Here is an 18,768-nt window from a genome sequence, read left to right on the forward strand (position 1 = left end):
CAGCGAGGGAGTCACTGCCAGCCACACAAGATGCAATCTTCGTCTGTTCAGGGGATGCAGAGTGGAACGCTGGAGCGAGGGAGGCACATTGTTTGGGGGAAGGGGGGAAAGGGTTTATTAATCTCTCAGTGTCTTGTGTTTTACTGACTCACTTAATCCATGAATCAAAAACCCTGTGGTTACTCACAAGGCATCTGTAACACATTTCCATTGGCTGTGATATGGGAGGTGGGAGGTCTATATGTTGGTGTGACTGAAAGCAAAGCACTTGAATCCGTGCACTTGCCCTCGACTGATGAGTAGGTGCAAGTTGTTGTCCTTGCACCAAGCACCTCTTCCTGTCTCTGACACCGTGCATCGTGAGACAACCTCCCAGCTGTGCAGGAGTGTGAAATGACAAACAAGCTCCGATCCTCCGAGCTGCCTCCTGCCCCTCTCCTCCAATGCTGTTGTAGTGTCTGCGATTTGGAACCGTAGATTGAGTTTTGAGTTTTTATGAAAGAGAGCAACTGTGAATGTTTTGGGCATATGTTTAGGTAGTAAGTGTAATTTACTGTTCTGTCAATTATTTCCTATACTTTCCTGGCTGGCTTTAAATTGTGTGTATTACAGTGTATAGTATTTATTTTTAAGTCTTTGCCCTACTGATTTCCTTGCATTTAATTGAAGCAGCCATGCCATGAGTTGGCAGGGAAGAAGCACTATGTTCGTGTCTCAAGTGTAAACCTCACTCTTTTTGGTGTTTATGATAACATCACACGGGTGACACTTTTTGTCGTCAATGTTTTTTTGGCAACAGCATTTTGTCTGAGCCGCCCGCCTTTCTGAAATCATACGTGTCTCCTAAAAGATGGCAATTATGAATTTTAAATGTTGACCTCGCAGTATGCAAATGGCGGAGAAGGTTTGCCGGTGTCTTTGCAGAACAAAAACACACAGACGGATCCCCGGGCCCTTGTTTATGCACGCATACCGTTATACATTTATTACTTTACAATTCCCAGAGCACTAGTTATTTAAGCCTACAAAGCAGAAAGGTACATTTTAATGGCCTGCCCTGAGCCACAGGAGCGTATGTGCATCTTAAACTCTTGCTTTGTAAGCTGTGCTCATACTTGTTTATATTTTGGTGCAATAGCCTCGATACAGCCAGGCCTGCTGCCTGTTTTCTAACCAGCTTGCTTCGGGTTCTGTTAGGTGGCTTTGGCTGCATTTCAGTGAGTCATCGGTAATGTTTGCTTTATCAAATGCGGGGAGATGACCTTTGAATAAAAAAAACAAACAAACAAGACTAAATGGCCACAATGACAACAAGAATCCCAGCTGTTTTTTTTGTCCAGCTGCACGTTCTCCGAAATGTGAACGCTCAGTAGAGTGAATGTAGATGTACAGATGAGGAGAGTAGGGAGGTATTGCATTTGAGTCCATTGATTTCCAATGTGTTAACTTTATCTTCTGTATTTAATATTTTCTGTTATTTCACCACAGTTCCAGATATTTTTATTTTTATTCAGAACACTTTTATTTGTGTTTGTGTGAAAAACAGCTGCATTTCCTTGCATATGAATCATCCATCTCTAAGAGATATTTTTGATTTTTGTTGTTGCAGAAAAAAGCTAAGGGACAGGAACTCTTCGACCAGATTCTGTATCAACTGGACCTCATAGAATCGGATTATTTTGGATTACAATTCATGGATCCAGAACAAGTTTCGGTGAGTATTTTACACACACAGATTGTATTTATGTGTTGCATTACACCCTGTGCAGATGTTCATAAATATCTACTGCCTGATGTCTGTAGAATGTGTCTGGAGTGAATTGGTGTAGTTGAAAAGGCCTCACTGTTGCAAGTCTTTGAATTCCTTGGGTTACATTTTAATGTTTTTTTGTTATTTGTGCTATCATTTTTACATGACAATTTAATTTGGTGAGCAGACTTTGACACTCTAAAAGCATACAAAAAATTGATTTATTCTCTATTCTGCTCAGAACCACGTAATTAAGATGCACACCTCTGTAAAGTACCGGCCACCATCTTAATGCAATGGCCCTTGTATAACTGCCAGCTATTTTGAATGACCAAATGTCAGTACTAATGCTGTCAGGTGTATCTAACAACAACACAGAAACGTATAAGTTAGGTTTCAAACTGAAGGGTTATAGATGTGCTTTTTTGTCTTAACATTTGTCTTTCACATTTAAATGGCTTCACCGTTGCCCTTGCTTTGAAAAGTCAGTCAAAGAATCTGAATTAAATTGTTCACGCAGTTGAGTGCTTTTTAATTTTTCTTCTGACTGAAGTAGTTGAGATAATGGGTAAGTTCTCTCTAATTGTTTCAAAGCACCACAAGTCTTACTGCTGTAAGGCTGTTTTCTCTAGAGTAATATGCTGCTTTTAGTGTGCAATGTGTGGTTTCCCATTACTTGATTAGCTTAGTGTGTTTATTTTTATTTTTCGTTAGCCTGAAAACTTTACAATAGACTTTGAATTTCTGTCACTGCTGAAGTGGGAATTGTGCTCCGTCTACACTGAATCTTCCCGGTGTTGGGTGGCTGTCCATGTCCGTTTCCATGCTTTCTCACTGTGGCATTCTTGTCCGTGTCTATGGTCCATCGTATTGAAGGTGCCTTTGGAGATTTTGATTGACGACTTGACTTTTTTTAGCGGCAGTCAGACAGGTTCTGGTGGCAACAGGTCCCTCACAGCAGCAGTCTTTACGTGTCCAGAGGGTAGAAGGCACTCGATTTTGAGATGGCAGACGTGGCCAGGGGCAGTGGAGCTGACAGCTGGTCGCCTCTGTCCCCCACTCTCTCTCTCACTGATGTCAGAGACTGGAGTGACCAGGCACAGGGGCTTCCTCTTGTTTTTTTTTATAGACGAGTGCAGAATGGGGATTGAGACATGAAAGACGAGCAAACCCTGCAGTTGCAGTACAGCTTGTTCATAAAAACATACACCAGCTGCGTAAAGAAAAACAGTCGATCATCTCTTGTCTGTGTAACACAGGCGTAACTGTGGCCGTTGTTGTTCTTTAAATGAAATGACCTGCTTGTGTTGGAGAAGGGTTTAATTGGCCTGGGTGTAAAGTTGTCCTAAGCCCCTTGACATTGTATCAGAGAGCATGTTTAGTGGGACTAGTGACACAAGGCACATAGTATGGCTGCACTTGTGAGATGTCTAATACCTTAAAGATATGTGTGAAGGCTGTATGAAACAGTGCTGTGGATTGTGTAAAGCATTTGCACTGTGTGCATAAGCTCCACTGAGGGCTGCAGTCTTTAATAAAGAATCTGTAGAATGCAGTAGCACTGTTTATCTAAACCGTGTAATGTAATCTGCGTGTTGAAGGTGTATGAAACAAATAACACTTAACCTGTATGTGTGAATTACTTAACACACTATTGGGTTCAGGGTGTGGTGAGCAGACTTTGCACGTCTATTTCTTGACTAAGACGAAGATGTTTCTTAAGATGTATGATGTTCAGGTTTATTGTGTGAAAACTCAACAGGCAATTTCTTAAGATAAGCTAATTTCTTGTGAAATCTAAGACGGAAGTGTATACAATGATAGTCTTGGCAGAAGTGCTGCACTGTGGCATTGGATGACTGACTGACTGTTGAAAGTTTCGTGGTGATACCCTCAGGAAACTATAGAAAATTGCAAAGAATTTGTACGAAAGTAAAAAAAGAAAAAAGAAAATGACTAATTCACTAAAAATAGCCGTGTTATGAAGCTTATCTCAAAACCGCTGCAAGATATCAAGATCTCTGTCATATATATTGAAAGAAGGGTAAATAGGCATTCATAGTTTAGTATTATTATTTATTTATTTATTGGCAGACGCTCTTATCCAGGGTGACTTACAGTTTACACAAGTATTACAAAGGTGCAGTGGTATAATCAATGTAAAATGTAAAATGTAAGAATTACAAAAGTACAGAAGTACAATTAATATAAAATACAAAACCTGCATCCTAGTGGCCTCTGGAGGAAGGGGAGCAAAGAGGGGGAAAGGTTAGTATTCTGGCGCAGGAGGACGAGAGAGGGCTGGAGGGAGAGTAAGGAGAGATGAGGGTCTGAAGGTTACTGCAGTAATCCAGGCCAGAGAGAACCAGGACAAGCAGCTAAGTCGAGCAGTCGGTGAGGAAGGGGCAGAAGCAGTGTATGTAAGTTGTGTGTGTATGAATTATGGCCAAGGGAAGCCCCGTGCCTCTGTGCCACTCTGGTCAGACCAGTGCAGCCTGTGCTATAGCATTCCAGATCACACCCAGGTCATCAATGATGTCAAGAGAATGTACTCTTCTCCCCAAAAATAAACCTAATTAATCCAAGCAAATTATTTATGGCAAAACAAGGTGAAAAATAAGGGAGCAGGGGGTTTGTGGTGCAGGAACAGCCATGTTACTCTCAACAGAGAGATTGTGTCTCTGTGTGCATTTGTGTGTCTGGTGAGAAAAAGAGACTGTCGCTTTGATTGAGTGTAGATGTGTGTCTGTTTTTGACGTGTGGAGAATGTGCCTTAACTTGAAGGTTATTATTTGCAGATTGTTTAAAGATGCCACTGAGCAACACTGCCGAGAGCTCTTTCAAAAATGTATTACTTTTTAAGATCCTGGAATTCATGGCCAATTTACCTTGGCGATTCCTGCTGGAAGACCTCGAATGACTTTCTGTCATGCTGAGAGATCCTTGGCACTGTGTGGTATTCGGTGCGCATCAGCACTACCATTTCTAGTCTTGTTTTCTGGGCTTTGATCAAGGGCTGCCACATGTTCTGTCAGTATGAGGTTGTTCCAGGCCTTTCTTATGTTTATATGGAAGAGTGGACACAAAAACAGATCTTTAAGGATGTTATTAATTGTATTGGGTTGTGATATTCATGCATTAAAAAAAAAAAAAAGCTATTCCCATATAAAGCTATTAAGCTTTTCTGTGACCGAGCTTTATTAAAGCTCGGTCACAGAAATGGGAGTCCCACTGCCTTGGTTTTTTGAGGCCAGACCTCCTATACTCGAACAGCCTCGACTGCACTCTGTATTTGGAAGCAGCACAGTTCAGCTGGAGTCATCCCAAAGCTGCAGGCAGACTGGAGTTGAGCTTTTGACTGGAAATGGTTTCTTTCAGTCCCTCCTTCTCACTCCACACTTCCCAGCTGACCTGCTCCTGGATTGCTCTCCGATTATCCTGAGGCCAGGGGACCCATCTGATAGCTGCAGGCTTTATCTTGCCTGTTTCAGAGCCTCTCTACCCGGTTCGCTACAAAACACGTTGAGATTGCATCTGTGTTTCCTCCTTCACCCTGGTTCAATCTGGGGAGGAAAAACTAATAAATACTAACAAAACAAAAACAAACCCCAACAATAACTAACTAACTAAATAAAATAGTGTCAGTGGGAGATGCTGTGTTTTGGGTCCAGTCTATGATTTAATGTTATAATCCCTTTTCAAAAGTGTGTTTTGCAATACAATGCAATTTACTGTACGCTTTAGAGCTCCACATGCCTTCAGATCGTGCTGTTCAGAGCATGCTGTTCTGTGAAAACTCAGCTCAATTCTTATGGCAGCGGTCCAAAGAATCTATAAATAGGTTTTCTTTAAAATGGTTTTGTATTCAATAGTGCTGGTGTCCCTAATATTGAGAGGTGGAACACAACAGACTGGAGGGGATGGGTATAAAAAGCATTTTTTTATGGTTTTATCTCTCTCTCTGTCTGAAGATTAACTGCTTCTACTAAATTAGTTCAGTCTTGGCTCAGTCTTCATCATGAAATGTGTAATTGTTGTCTGTGAGTCTGTGAGGAGTCCTTGTCACACACACACACTGAATGAAAACACATGCTAAGAATAAGAACATGCCAGTATAGGGTAACCTTGCCCTGCCTTGTTAATTTATGAATTGACCTGATTTACCAGGCGTACAGAGGGTCTGATTCAACCTTGTCAGAGAAGATGCATGGTTCTTCAGTCCTAGATTCCAAGTCCTCGTTCATCTTCTAAGTGTGATGCTGTGATGTAAAGCAGGATGTTTGCTTTGGGAAGAAATGGCAAACATGTTTGGAATAGAGAATTAACAATAGAAAAAACATAAAATTACTTTAAAATTGTTTTATTTAAGAAAACATTAGAAGTGTCAAAAGTAGCGGTGAATCCTCACAAAGCAACATTGTTTTAATTTGTTTGGGTGCATTAGGTCCATTATGCTGGTGAGGATGTCTGGTTGTGACTGGAGTGCCTTATTTATATTCTGTCTTGTACAACACAATACAGCCGTGTTGGTAAGGTCTGAAATAGGTCCGTTTGTACAGGCTCTGTGAGATCTAGATCAGGGGTTCCCAAACCTGCTGGTTTTTGTTCCAACCAGCGTTCAATTACTTAATTTAACTTTAATTGAAGTAATAATCTGCTTAGATTTTACTTATGAAATTGTGTATTAAGAGTTGGTTCTTTAATAGGTAATTAATTAATTAATTAAGTGTATACTTAACACAAAACCCCTACTGTTTAAAATAATTAAAAGGCTCTGATTTAGGAAAATACTCATTCAATTAATGGTTAAATTAAGTAAATGGGAGCGGGGTTGGAACAAAAAACAGCAGGGTAGAGGATCCTCCAGTACCAGGGATGGGAACCAGTGCTATAGATGTCTGCTCCTCAGCTGTAATCTGTCATAGAGACAACGGCTTTTTCCATGACTATCAGTCTTTAAGAAGTAGTTACATTTAATGAAACAGATTTATTTTTCCACATTATTGTTAATGACCCACTGCAGAGAAACCTTGTGGCGACAGCCCTCCCTGTTCATCAGAAGGACTGGGGAAGAGGACCATTCTGCATTTCAATAGAAGCATTATCATGAGGCTTGTGTTATGTGATGCCCTTAGCCTGTTTTATATATTGATTGGTTTGTATTATTATTATTATTATTATTATTATTATTATTATTATTTCTTTGCAGACACACTTATCCATGGTGACTTAAACTTTTTTTGGCTTATGGCTTTAACTAAGCTTGAACTTCTAAAACATATCTGAAATGTGCACATGAACACTAAAAAGTTACGTGGTGGAAACAAGTTCAGAGAGTAAGGAGAGGAGAATGGTGTGGTCAATTATGTTGAAAGCTTGAATTATACTTTGTTTTCCTCTTTCTGCCTCTCATACCCACTCATATCCAGTAACTCTTGCTTATGCATGAAACTCAATACGTCTCAGACTAACAACCTTGAATGCTGTTCAGTTGGGCACAGCTAAACCCTTAAGTATAGATCGCTGGAAATGTTTTCCCTCATTCAGGAAATGCCAGCTTACATGTATTAGTCTCCGATGACTGTGGTGTTTAATTGCATCTTGAACCTTAAACTGTATGTAGTACACAACTTTATATGGAATTCTGTACATGGTGAGGGGGTAGATGGTATACCACAATTCAGAGTGCACATACATTGACAAGTGCCTTTCTGTTTATCATTTGCATGTTTTTAAAAGTTAACCTAAGGAAGAAGAAATGGGTGAAATTCTTCCCAGTTCATCTCAGGACTGAGCAATTAGAATCCATTGAGATTTTGTTTACACGTTTCATGGCATGAGAAGCATAATTGAGCCTGCCCTCAGACCTTGGAACAAGAGATTTCTGGGCACAGAGTCAGGCTCTTTCAAGGATCAGTACTCCACAGTGCTTACAGTACAGGATCAGTGAGCCTACCTGCTATCTCCACGCATTGGATTCGGTTTCCTGCTTGACATCCCCGCACTCGGGAGACTTCAAAGCCGCACACCAGGCCGATCTATGAGCTGTCTATGTTGGCTGGGGGGCCCTCTCTACTTCTACGCCACTGAGCTGGCCCTGCGCTCTCGGTTTTCGGAGGGAAGGGAGCTCTTTCCACCTCCACACTGCAGCTGAGCCAGTTCCCAGATTGGACAGATGGAGACCTGCTGGAATAGAGTCCTGTTGAGTTCAGGAGCTTGGCCACGTCCGCCAAGCAGGCCAGGATTGGAGAAGGATGGACTGGGTTGGAAAGAGGCTCTCTGCAGCATCCAGGCCTCCTTGCTCATGGAGCGAAAGGCAGATGGGGGGTGAAGTTCCTGCAGGGCATTTCCAGCTGGTTTATCCTGCTTTTAAATGCAAACCAGCTGCGCAATGTAGAGAGTCATTAATGTGCCATTGTTGTTTTGTTTATAAGGTCTCCAGCGTACATTCTTTCACTGTCTGAGTAACTCTCACAATGGACGGGACAACGAAGTGACCATTAGGATGTAAAATGATAACCAAGAGCAGGACTTTGTGAAAGACAATGAAGAATTGCTGACCTAATTAGTGCAATGTTTGGACTGGTGTCAAGGTCAAATGCGAAATGAATGTACAAAACAACATAGAAATTTAGGTTCAAAGCTCAGCTCGTTGTTAATAAATGCAACAAATAGCCTAGATATGTGTTTCACAACCACACTGGTGCTCACACATCTTGCCCAGAGGCAGAGGGTGTTAATAACAAGAGCAGCGAAGCATACAGTTAATCAATATAGTATTATGAGTCTTGCATGTTATTTTTGCTTAATACATTACAACAAATGGAACTACAACATTCTTAAAAAATGTAGGATTCATTTTGTTCACATCACAAGGGCACTAGTGTTGACTAGTTCAGTAGATGGATGTTATGGTATGACAATTGATGTCACATACAGCACTTGAAGCACTTGTTTTAATGTTTACACAACACAAACTAACTTCCAACACAAAACAAACAAACACAAAAACCCTTCTGTCTCTTCTATGATCTGGTAATTCTGCTAACTATTTCTCTAATGCTTTCAGAGAATCATTGATTTATGCTTCACCTCTTCTAAACCTCTCCCAACCACAGTCACCTCTCCTATGTTGTCTCTCTCCCTCAATGTTCCTCTAGGCCTTGCCTCATGTTCTGTGTTTATCAGGGTTGAGGAGTTAAGTTAAAGGAAATTAATGTAAAGTAAAAAGATTGTCCAAAGTCTTGGCTTGGTTTTGGGTTGGATTTGGGATTATAAGCCAATGTTAGGCCCAACAGTACCCAAAATGTCACCCTTCGTCAATACCACAGTTTGAAACCCAGCTGACTCGGGAAACCTAGATTAACCCCAGTCCCAACTCTTACAGCTCTCTAAATGTAACAAGGGGGGTGTACAATTTTACCTGGTTGTCCTCCTACCTCAGCGACCAGACCTACCAAGTGAGGTGAGGTTCCTCATCCACCCCCCAACCTCTCCTCACAGGTGTTCCCCAAGGCTCCGTCCTGGGCCCCCTCCTGTTCTCTCTCTACACTCGCTCCCTGGGCCCCCTCATCGCATCCCATGATTTCTCTTACCATTTTTACGCAGATGATGCCCAGATCTTCCTGTCTTTTCCCTTTTCTGACCCTCTCATCCCCTCTCGCATCTCTTCCTGCTTGTCTGCTATCTCCGCCTGGATGCACTCGCACCACCTCAAGCTCAACCTCTCCAAATCGGATCTCCTCTTTCTTCTCCACTCTTCCTCACCTTTTCTGCTGAACTCTCCATCTCAATCCCCTTGAAATATTCTGCTTCCGCTATGAACCTTGGAGTCACCCTTGATCCTGCGCTCTCCTACACCCAGAACATCACCACGCTGACACGCACCTGCAGATTCTCCCTGAGCAACATACGCCGGATCCGTCCCTTCCTCACCGACTACTCGACTCAGCTGCTCGTCCAGTCACTGGTCCTCTCCCGCCTGGACTACTGCAACTCCCTCCTGGCCGGCCTGCCTGAAATTACTACCCACCCACTCCAGCTCATCCAATACTCTGCAGCTCGTCTCATATTCTCTCTGCACCGATTAGCACATGCTACTCCACTGCTCCGTTCCCTACCCCGGCACCCAATACCAGCACGCATTCAGTTCAAGACATTGACCCTCACCTACCGCTGTCCCGACCACACTGTACCTTCAGTCCCTCGTCTCTCCATACATCCCCTCCAGACCACTGCGGTCCTCTGGTGCCAGAAGACTATCTCTGCCTCCTCTGCACTCGCCTTCCTCCAGAGCTGCTCCTTCTCACCCCTGGCCACTAAATGGTGGAACGACCTTCCCACTGAAGTCAAAACAGCAGAGTCCCTGACCTCCTTCTGGTGATTACTCAAGACACATCTTTTCAGACTCTACTTGTAATTTAGTCAGTTATTCTCCTGTAAGATAGCACTTATACAATGTTTTGTCATACTCCTGCCTTTGCATTACTTGCACTTTGTTTATTTTGATTTCCCCTACGCTCCCTTTCCCTTAGCTCTTAACTTTGACTCAACATCTTGCAGTCTGCACTTAACAGCTTTTTCATTCTAGGATGTAAGACCTTATATATTGTTTACTGTATATCTCATATACACTTGTGTAAATTGTGAATTTGTAAAATGTATTATGCCTTGAATTGCTTTGTATTATTGCACTTTGTATTGCACTTATATTTTGTAAGTCGCCCTGGACAATGGCGTCTGCTAAGAAATAAGAAATAAATAATAATAACCTACCATACTAGGATGTCTTATTGTAATGCTTTAAAATGTTTATAGTGTAAACTGTATGTCACCCTGGATAAGCACATCTACTAATAATGAAATAATACTAACCTAGAACCAGCACTGCTGATGTTTGGTATTTAATATATTGTCTTAATGACGTAAGTAGAGTTCCTAAAGTTATTTCTGTTGGTTGTTGTTAAGGTTACAGTTAAAATAGTGTTGGAGTTTGTGTGCGAAATAATGTTTTTTGCTAGTTTATGTATGTTTTGGAGTAAAATTTACTTAATGGTTATGGTAGTATTTGGATTAGGGTTATGTTTGAACTAGGGTTAGAGTTCCTATAATAATTTGACTGAGTTTGAGAGTTTAGAGGGAACAAAATGACAAGATTCCCTCCTGGGAAGCCTGGCTGTACTGGTTCACAATGAAACCAAATGGCAGAAAAAGGGAATTAATAAAAAATGGAAGAATCAAAATATCTCTATAACACACTGTTTGGGGGAAACCCCTAGGATCATTCTCCATTGTAACGCACAATCCATTAAACATCTCGATCCCATGTGGTTCAGATATAATCTTGAACACCTTAACATGTTAAATGAGGCCCCTTTGAAAGTAAGACTCTCTCTGCGTGTGTCTGTGCGTGGGTGTCAAGGTACAAATAGAGCCACAGAATTATCGTTAATGTTATTAATGCAATGATTGCTATTCAGCGAATGTGGAACCGGCAAAATTATACAGCGCTTTCATGGCTCTGCTCGGGGATAACGGTGAATTACATGGCCGTGACTAATAATTCCTTTCTTTCTCTTTCCAGCACTGGCTAGATGTCACCAAACCAATTAAGAAGCAAATCAAAAGTAAGTGAAATCACTCCATTCTTTGCACTACAGATTGATACTCTGAAGTTGACATTTCAAACGGTCTTTCCTGAAATGTTACACAGAGCTTTGTTCTTTCTTGCAATTTTATCTGTAATTTAGGAGGATTAGTTGCACACCAAGGAGTCATCTCTTTCTCAGTTGTCTGGTTCTTTCATTTAATTTTTTATTTAGCTAGATTGCCGATTCATTAAATGATTGTAGTTACTAAGTTTTATGTCAGGATCTCGATTTCTAAACCGCACAAGATGTTTCCATTGTAACCAGATCTCTCCAGTTGTTTTAAAAATGAGAATCTACAGTACATTTGTTTTCCAACCACTAAATGGATGCCAATTCAAAGCACGGTTTCTGCATGGCTATTTTGTCATGTAGCAAGAGTGTGCTGCTCTCCAAAAGCACTGCAAGAGATGCAGCTGTTCTAACACAGTTAAATTAGCCTTTCTCTATTGCAGTGCAGATGTGTTTAAAGAGGAGAACAATGAACACTTAACGTTCACAGCCAGAGAAGAAGAATAGGGATCCTGCGTGTTTAATGCTCGAGCTGCTCCCACCGTACTCCGAAAACCGACTCTTAGCAACATACTGGGCTGCCAGGGCTCTCTGCACTCGAAGTCACAACTAATGATGTTTTCTGGGAACTCTCATTACGGCAATTTGGTTTCAGCTGGGTAATCTGATTCTATGGTACTCGGCTCATCTTGTTGGTGGGAGTGTGTATGTTTTGGTGGGGGAGGGGAGGGCAGGGTTGAGGAGCTGTACTTTCCAAGGTTTCATATCTAATCATATCTATGAGTCTTGTGTGTGCAGTGTCATATTAGCACTGCTGGAGACACATATCTTTATCATAAATTAGGCAATACATCTGTATCAATAAACTTGTTCTCTGCTGTTAACAGCACAGTTAGTTACTTGCTATTACATAACATTAAATTGACCCATCTTCAGTACCTAATCGTTCCCTTTTCCTATCCAGAATAGGATGAATTGCTGTGTATTCCTTACTGAGGACTGATCAGCACATTTTGAAGTTATTATTTTCAAGTTATGTGCGAAATGCTCTTTTGTGGTTGCGTTGTGTTGGCCTTTAGGGGAGCAAATCAACCTTACTGGTATGTATTTCTTCCTGTCTGAGGTGAAATCGATGACAGCTGTAGAAGTGAAACACTGCCTCAATTTGGAGGAACATGGATTTGTGTGCACTGTATTTCTGTGTGTTTTGTAACCAAAAAGTGTTTGCAGCTTTTGAAAATAATGGAAACGATAAAGGGAGAGACATACTAAAATTAAAACCATTGAAAGCTTTTGCAGTAAGCAATTATAAAGAACAAAGTCAGTCAGGTTACTGAATTCTGTAGTTTATTTGAAGGACAGACTTCAGGATTCTTCAAAGCTCTGAAATCAAGTGCGTTGCATCACTGGCATGGAATCGCATTTCCCGGATGCTGACTGCTAGTTGTGTATATCAGATTTGCATAACGTTAGAGTACTGAGTCACAAAATGTTTCCTTTTGTTGTCCTTGCAGTTGGGCCTCCGTACACTTTGCACTTCAGGATAAAGTTCTACTCCTCCGAACCCAACAACCTGCACGAAGAGTTTACGAGGTATGGAGCAGCTGTGCAGCGTGGCCACAGATTTGTGGGGAGGGCCAGATCATAGCTGTTGAGTGAGGGATGCATTCTCCAGCTGGCAAAGAGATGCAGGCAGAGGCTACAGCAGTGTTCTTCAGATCAGTCCTAGAGATCCACTGCAATCCTGCCTTTCATTCCACCTGAATGTTCATCTGTTAGTTAACATAGTTATTCACTGAACCAATGCAACCCCCTCCCTGGATTAATGCGGGGCATGATCTGTAAAATGTGCCAGATTGTGGGCCTCGGGGGCTTGATTTGAAGAACACAGCCTCTCCTAGCTCTTTCCAGGAGTGTCCCCTCACAGTGTTGCACAGCAGAATAAGTGCAGTACAGAGGGGACCGAATGTTGCCAAGAAGACCTTGGGAATTCAGCTTGTCGTCAGCAATGTTTTCCAAATCCAATCTCAGAAACTTCCCGATTGTTTGCATGGCACACTTTGGTGTGGAGGGGTTCAAACTTCACTTTCAAGGTTTGGTAAAAAGGACTAAAGTATACAGTGTTGGGGCCATTGAACTGATAGTTTAAGTGCTGTTGATGTTATCAGCACTTTGTGTGTGTCAGAGAGAGCGAGCAGTGGGAGCAGTGCGCTTAATTACTTAAATACTGATCAAAATAATTTGATTTCAATTTCACTATTATGGAAAGTCATTCTCATTACTTAGTGGGATGATAAATTAAATCCAATATGTAAGCAAACACTACCACAGGCATAACATAAATATCAATTAAGCTTGCATTATGTTTAAAAAAGCTGAAGTCAGTTGCTAAGCTAATGTAAGGGCACACACACAAACTGGAATAGTAGTTCCTTTATAAATCAGCCCTGATGCATGCTTTTTCACTTTTTAAATGATCGATGATGAAATTGATTCTTCTCTTCACTGTGTAATGACTCATGATGCTGTTTTTCAGGTATCTGTTTGTATTGCAGCTCAGACAAGACATTCTTTCGGGCAAGTGAGTATTTGACTCAAACTGCACCAGGACATGCAGTGATTTGCATACTTTCTTAGGGAGTACAGTTCCAAGCAATAGTTGTGCTCATGTTTGTTTGTTTACTGTGCTTTGAAACCAAAGAGTTTTATTTCAGCTGTGAGAGCTTATTTCCCGTGGTGTAGAGAAGACTGAACCACTAATCTTATATGTAATGTAGCTTTATCTTGACTCACTGGAAGACCCTGATTAAGTCAGTGAGTGTGATGTTTGTGAATTGAAAGAATAAATACAAAGTATGACTGTTGCAAGGTCAAAGCTGCTAAACATAGAAATTATGATTCAGCACTTTTTAAAAATGTTTTTTTACAGGTTAAAATGCCCTTATGACGTTGCAGTAGAATTGGCTGCCTTCTGTCTTCAATGTAAGTTAATCTGCCTCTCGTGCTTTTTTGTGGAGGGTGTAATTTTGTGTATCTTGTTGCTGTAGCTGTGATTTGTTTTATTGGTGTAAATAATTAACTTGTTAACTAAAAAAAGTGAAACCGAATACCTCCATGCCCTTTTCTTTTTCACACCAGCTTTGGGGTACAGCTCTTGTGAGAAACAATAAACCGTTTGAATCCCGAAAGGAGAGCGCCTTCTGATCAGATCTGTGATTTTTTTCATGGGCCGTTTGTTGTTCACGTCAGAAAGCACCTCAGGAGTCGTTTAAATATTCATGACAAACATGCCTGCCGTGAGCGAGGCGGAGGAGAGTGGCGCTGTGCTGGGCCGTAACGTAGTAAAGTGGCACAGATGCTTCCTGCTTTCCTGCGGACTGCCCTAATAATGATGATAAGAAAGACTAGATCCCTTTTACTTGCATAGGTAATAGTGCACAGTTAGTATTTGGCCCATTAGTGTTTAACTCCTTGTTTTCAGTGATGATTGGTGGTTTTTGGGCGCTGCCCTTCTTCTGCCTGGTGTAAAACAGGCACACAAATGAAATGCATCTACTTCTGAGAAGCGGATACTCATCTGCTGTCTGGGTTTTTATATTTCTGTTTTTTTTGTTTGTTTGTTTGTTTTTGTTTTTTTCTCTGAGCTCCAGCCACATTATTTTCAGTTACTTCTTCATTTCAAGGCAGAGGTTGCTCGCAATTAGTCCTGTGTGTCTGTGTACAGGCATGTGCATGTCTGCTTGGGTACACGTGTGTGCGCAGGAGCATGTTGTGTGAAATGCTGTCCACTGCACATCCTTCTGCAAGACAGGCATCTATTGTGTCCATTGATGAGCATGACCTTGTGGCTGCAGTACTGTAGGCAGGTTTCACATCTCTTTCCATATCCCCCAGTATTTCACTGGCAGATCACTGGAATCTCAAGGCTCAGTGCCGCTTATAAGAGTGTCATTGTTGAGGGTTAGCGATGACTGCGAGAAATGAAATGTATTGACATCGAAACTTCTACAGCAGCACAGAGAGAAGCAAAAGCTAATTACAGGGCTGGCTTTATTTCTCTGTGAAACCGATGCTCTCCTAAAGAAGAAGGAGGAGAGGACGACGACAGATTTTGGATGTTTTTACAAAGGGTTTTCATCATTCATCAGATTTACAATGTTGTCTATTCTTTGTCTTGATATAATTACCACGCTGGTGCAGAAAAACATGAATGAATTGATTTTAATTTCTTTCTCTTCCTCCTCTCTTGTTCTTTCCCCTTCCCTCTCACTCTTCTCTCTCTCTCTCTCTCTTCCCTTTTCTATCTGTCAAATCCTCTCTCCTTGTCCCTCCCCTTTCTCTCTCTCTCTCTCTCTCTCTCTCTCTCTCTTTACCTCAACCCCTCTCTCTCCCTCTTCAGCGGAGCTGGGTGACTGTGACCCCTCAGATCACTCCCCAGAGCTTGTGTCAGAGTTCAGGTTCGCCCCCAAGCAGTCAGAGGCCATGGAAATGGACATCTTCCAGCGGTGGAAGGACTGCAGGTACAGTGAGGCTTCACAGTGAGGTTACTAACAGGCTACAGAGGGGCACTTCTCCTGTATCTGTTTCCTTCTTCATTTCTCTCTTTATTTGTTTATTCCCCTGTCTATATGTGTGTGTATGTGTGATACAAACAGTTGTTGTTTTTTTTTTAGAGCAGTGTGTAGTGCTGTTGCCTCACAGCCGCTGGGCCTCGGGTTCGATTCCAGCCTTTGGTGTCTGGCTGTGTGGAGTTATTTTTCCCTGTGTCCGTGTGGGTTTTCTCCATCTGCTCCAGTTGCCTTTCACATCTCAAAGACATGCTGCTTAGGCTGATTAGCTACTCTAAATCGCCCTGTACTTGTGTGCCACCCTGTCTGGTCAGCATGCCGAGGTATGGCTAACAGTCCCCTGTGGGGCTACCCAGATCTGATCATCTCTCTCCATGTCATGTAATTCGATATTACAATACAAACTGATCTCAGGCACACGTATTTAACCATCTATCTATAGGAGTCTCGGGAGGAGGGGGGGGACACAAGTGGAATATACAGTTCTGCTTCCGTGCAGCCAGGGCAGATTCTGATCTGGAAATCAGCTGCAAATTGACCAGTCGACTCGAAACATCTGTTTTCTGTTAGGCCCAAATCATGGTCTTTGCATGCATGCATTTATATGGGGGAAAGATGGAAAGTAAAATAGAGTCAGAGGTGAGTGTTAATTGCTTCCACACTTCCACAGACGGCAGGGAGGCTGGAGTGCTTGTGGCCGTCGATTTCATGGGTTTATTTATTAATTTATTTTCCAAACCTGTTCCTGTGCGAGACTGTGCTCTCTGTGCCCACATGTAAATGGAGCTGCGAGGAAGCTGGTGGGAGGGTGAAGTCTGGGAGATTAGCGGAGGCTCGAGCTGCTGTTTCGCTACCTGCAGGAAGCTTGGCAGGAGTGGCCGGTTTTGAAATGCTTTATGAGTGCCAGACTTTGTCCTTCAGGCCAGAGGGCAATGTTTTCAAAATCCTCAGCGTCTTATGAAATCAAAGCCCTGTTGTTCTGTGCTGTTATCCATATGAACATATCTCGACTGAGCATTTGTTTGTCTTTATTTTCATATTGAGATGTCTTTTATCCTACACTTCTCTTCCATGTCTTGTTACCTCTGCTTCACGTCAGGGTTCATTAATGGATTTTCTTCAGCAGGTCTTTCCAGTCTGGAACTGGCAGCCTACATTAAGCTGTTCATTTTCAATGTGAATAAAATCAACTAAATATTTTTAAAGCCTTACCAAAAAAGGGAAAGTTTTTTTATTCTTTTTCTATTTAATGTCACACTGAATTGTGCTGTTGCCATTTTCCAGGGCAAAGATATTTCCATGGAACTGGAGAATAACAATAAACCGCATTTGGATGATAATGACGAGCTTATTTATTTTTGCTCTTCGACAAATGAGGATGTATAGCGCAGAGTAAAGCGAATGTAGAGGGATTACAAGCCACTTCGCTGCTCTCTGGGCACCAGCGCTCTTGGTACAACTGTTAACAAACACCCTTTTAAACAGTTCAACTAGAGATCAATACTGGCAGACAGTTTGAATTTGATCTTTCCACCGCAGCTTCTGCCAGTTTTCTGTATATTTCTATTTGCAGTGTGAGGATGACAAATGACGCTCGGGGGTGAAAGAATGACTGTTAGTAAACGTTTGCAAATTGAAGAGAAGAGGTGGGGGAGACAGCATGACTGACATTGTGGTTCAGGCATCTTTCTCTTCATTTGATCCAGTAGTAATGCGTCTCCGGCTCCAGTACTAGGCCAGGTTAGACCTCTTTACTTTGTGGGAATGTGTTTTGGTTAAGAAGCCCCTCTGCTGGTGATAGGCCAGGCTGTATGTTTTGCCCGTTTTAATAAGTCTGACATTGGTGCGGTTCAACTAGTCCCTCGCCAGATATAGTCACTGTGCCCTCATCAACGTCATGTGTCACCAGACACGGCAATAAAAATAGTGACTGGATTAAACATGAAGACAAAAATATTCTTGTACTGTATCAACGTTTTTTGTCCCAATAACGGTTTATATTTTAACTCTATTGTCAAACATAACTCGAAGTCACTACATTTGACTGACTTTTCAATTTGGTTTAGTAGACTTTGCTGATTGAATTGCGCTGGTGAAATCCTTTAAAACCATTGGAAGCTGCCAGGTATAGGTATAGGTATAGGTATAGGTGTAGGTGTAGGCAAGGGGTGTCTTTTATCACTGTCTTTATAATGTAGGATTAATGCAATCTTTCGACAGTGATTGAAGACGGCAATGATGCCAATATTTATCTTTTTCGATGGGGTTTGGGCGGAAGGGGTATTGGCTCCCCTTCTGCCTCCTCGCTGTTGCAAACATCAGTGAATGGTTAACTATCTATGATGCTTTTGCAGAGAGTATTATGTTATGCTGGAGGTTTAAGAGACCAGCCCCCCCACCTTCCACTCCTACTCACTTGGATTATATCGAGCACCCATCTCTACGGATAATCCCTGGATAATCCCAGATAGCTGATTGATGCAATCAAAGGGGATTCCCTGCCTGCTGTAATAAATTCCACCACTGCCTTATCCTGATATAAGCAGCCAACCCACTCCAGTTCAGCCCTGGAGCTCAGCCAGAGATGGTGCTCCATATCACAATTCAAATTGAAATTATTCATAAAAGAAGTTCCAATTTTTAGACCACCAAAGACACTGTCTAGAAGTGCTCAGAAATGCCAGTCCCAGAAACACGTAGAGGAACGCGAAGGAAGGGTCTCCAGCAGAGAAAATATCCAATGTTTAGTGCAACAATAAATCAGTGCAAAGCTGTTGGCACTTTTTATTTG

The 18,768-nt window shown here is 41.9% G+C and overlaps 1 protein-coding gene across 2 annotated transcripts in view; it reads left to right on the forward strand.

Annotated features, from left to right (window-relative positions):
* Positions 1 to 18,768, forward strand: part of epb41l4b (erythrocyte membrane protein band 4.1 like 4B) — an 81,909-nt gene that overhangs the window by 26,178 nt on the left and 36,963 nt on the right. For both annotated transcript variants that reach the window (XM_066691470.1, XM_066691471.1), the window contains exons 2-7: positions 1,610 to 1,714; positions 11,334 to 11,376; positions 12,924 to 13,002; positions 13,946 to 13,990; positions 14,339 to 14,391; positions 15,809 to 15,929. In XM_066691470.1, the coding sequence (XP_066547567.1) occupies positions 1,610 to 1,714; positions 11,334 to 11,376; positions 12,924 to 13,002; positions 13,946 to 13,990; positions 14,339 to 14,391; positions 15,809 to 15,929 (446 nt within the window). The remainder of the gene's footprint in view (positions 1 to 1,609; positions 1,715 to 11,333; positions 11,377 to 12,923; positions 13,003 to 13,945; positions 13,991 to 14,338; positions 14,392 to 15,808; positions 15,930 to 18,768) is intronic.

This window comes from Amia ocellicauda, chromosome 18 (genome assembly GCF_036373705.1).
Source record: "Amia ocellicauda isolate fAmiCal2 chromosome 18, fAmiCal2.hap1, whole genome shotgun sequence".
Lineage (NCBI taxonomy): Eukaryota > Metazoa > Chordata > Actinopteri > Amiiformes > Amiidae > Amia > Amia ocellicauda.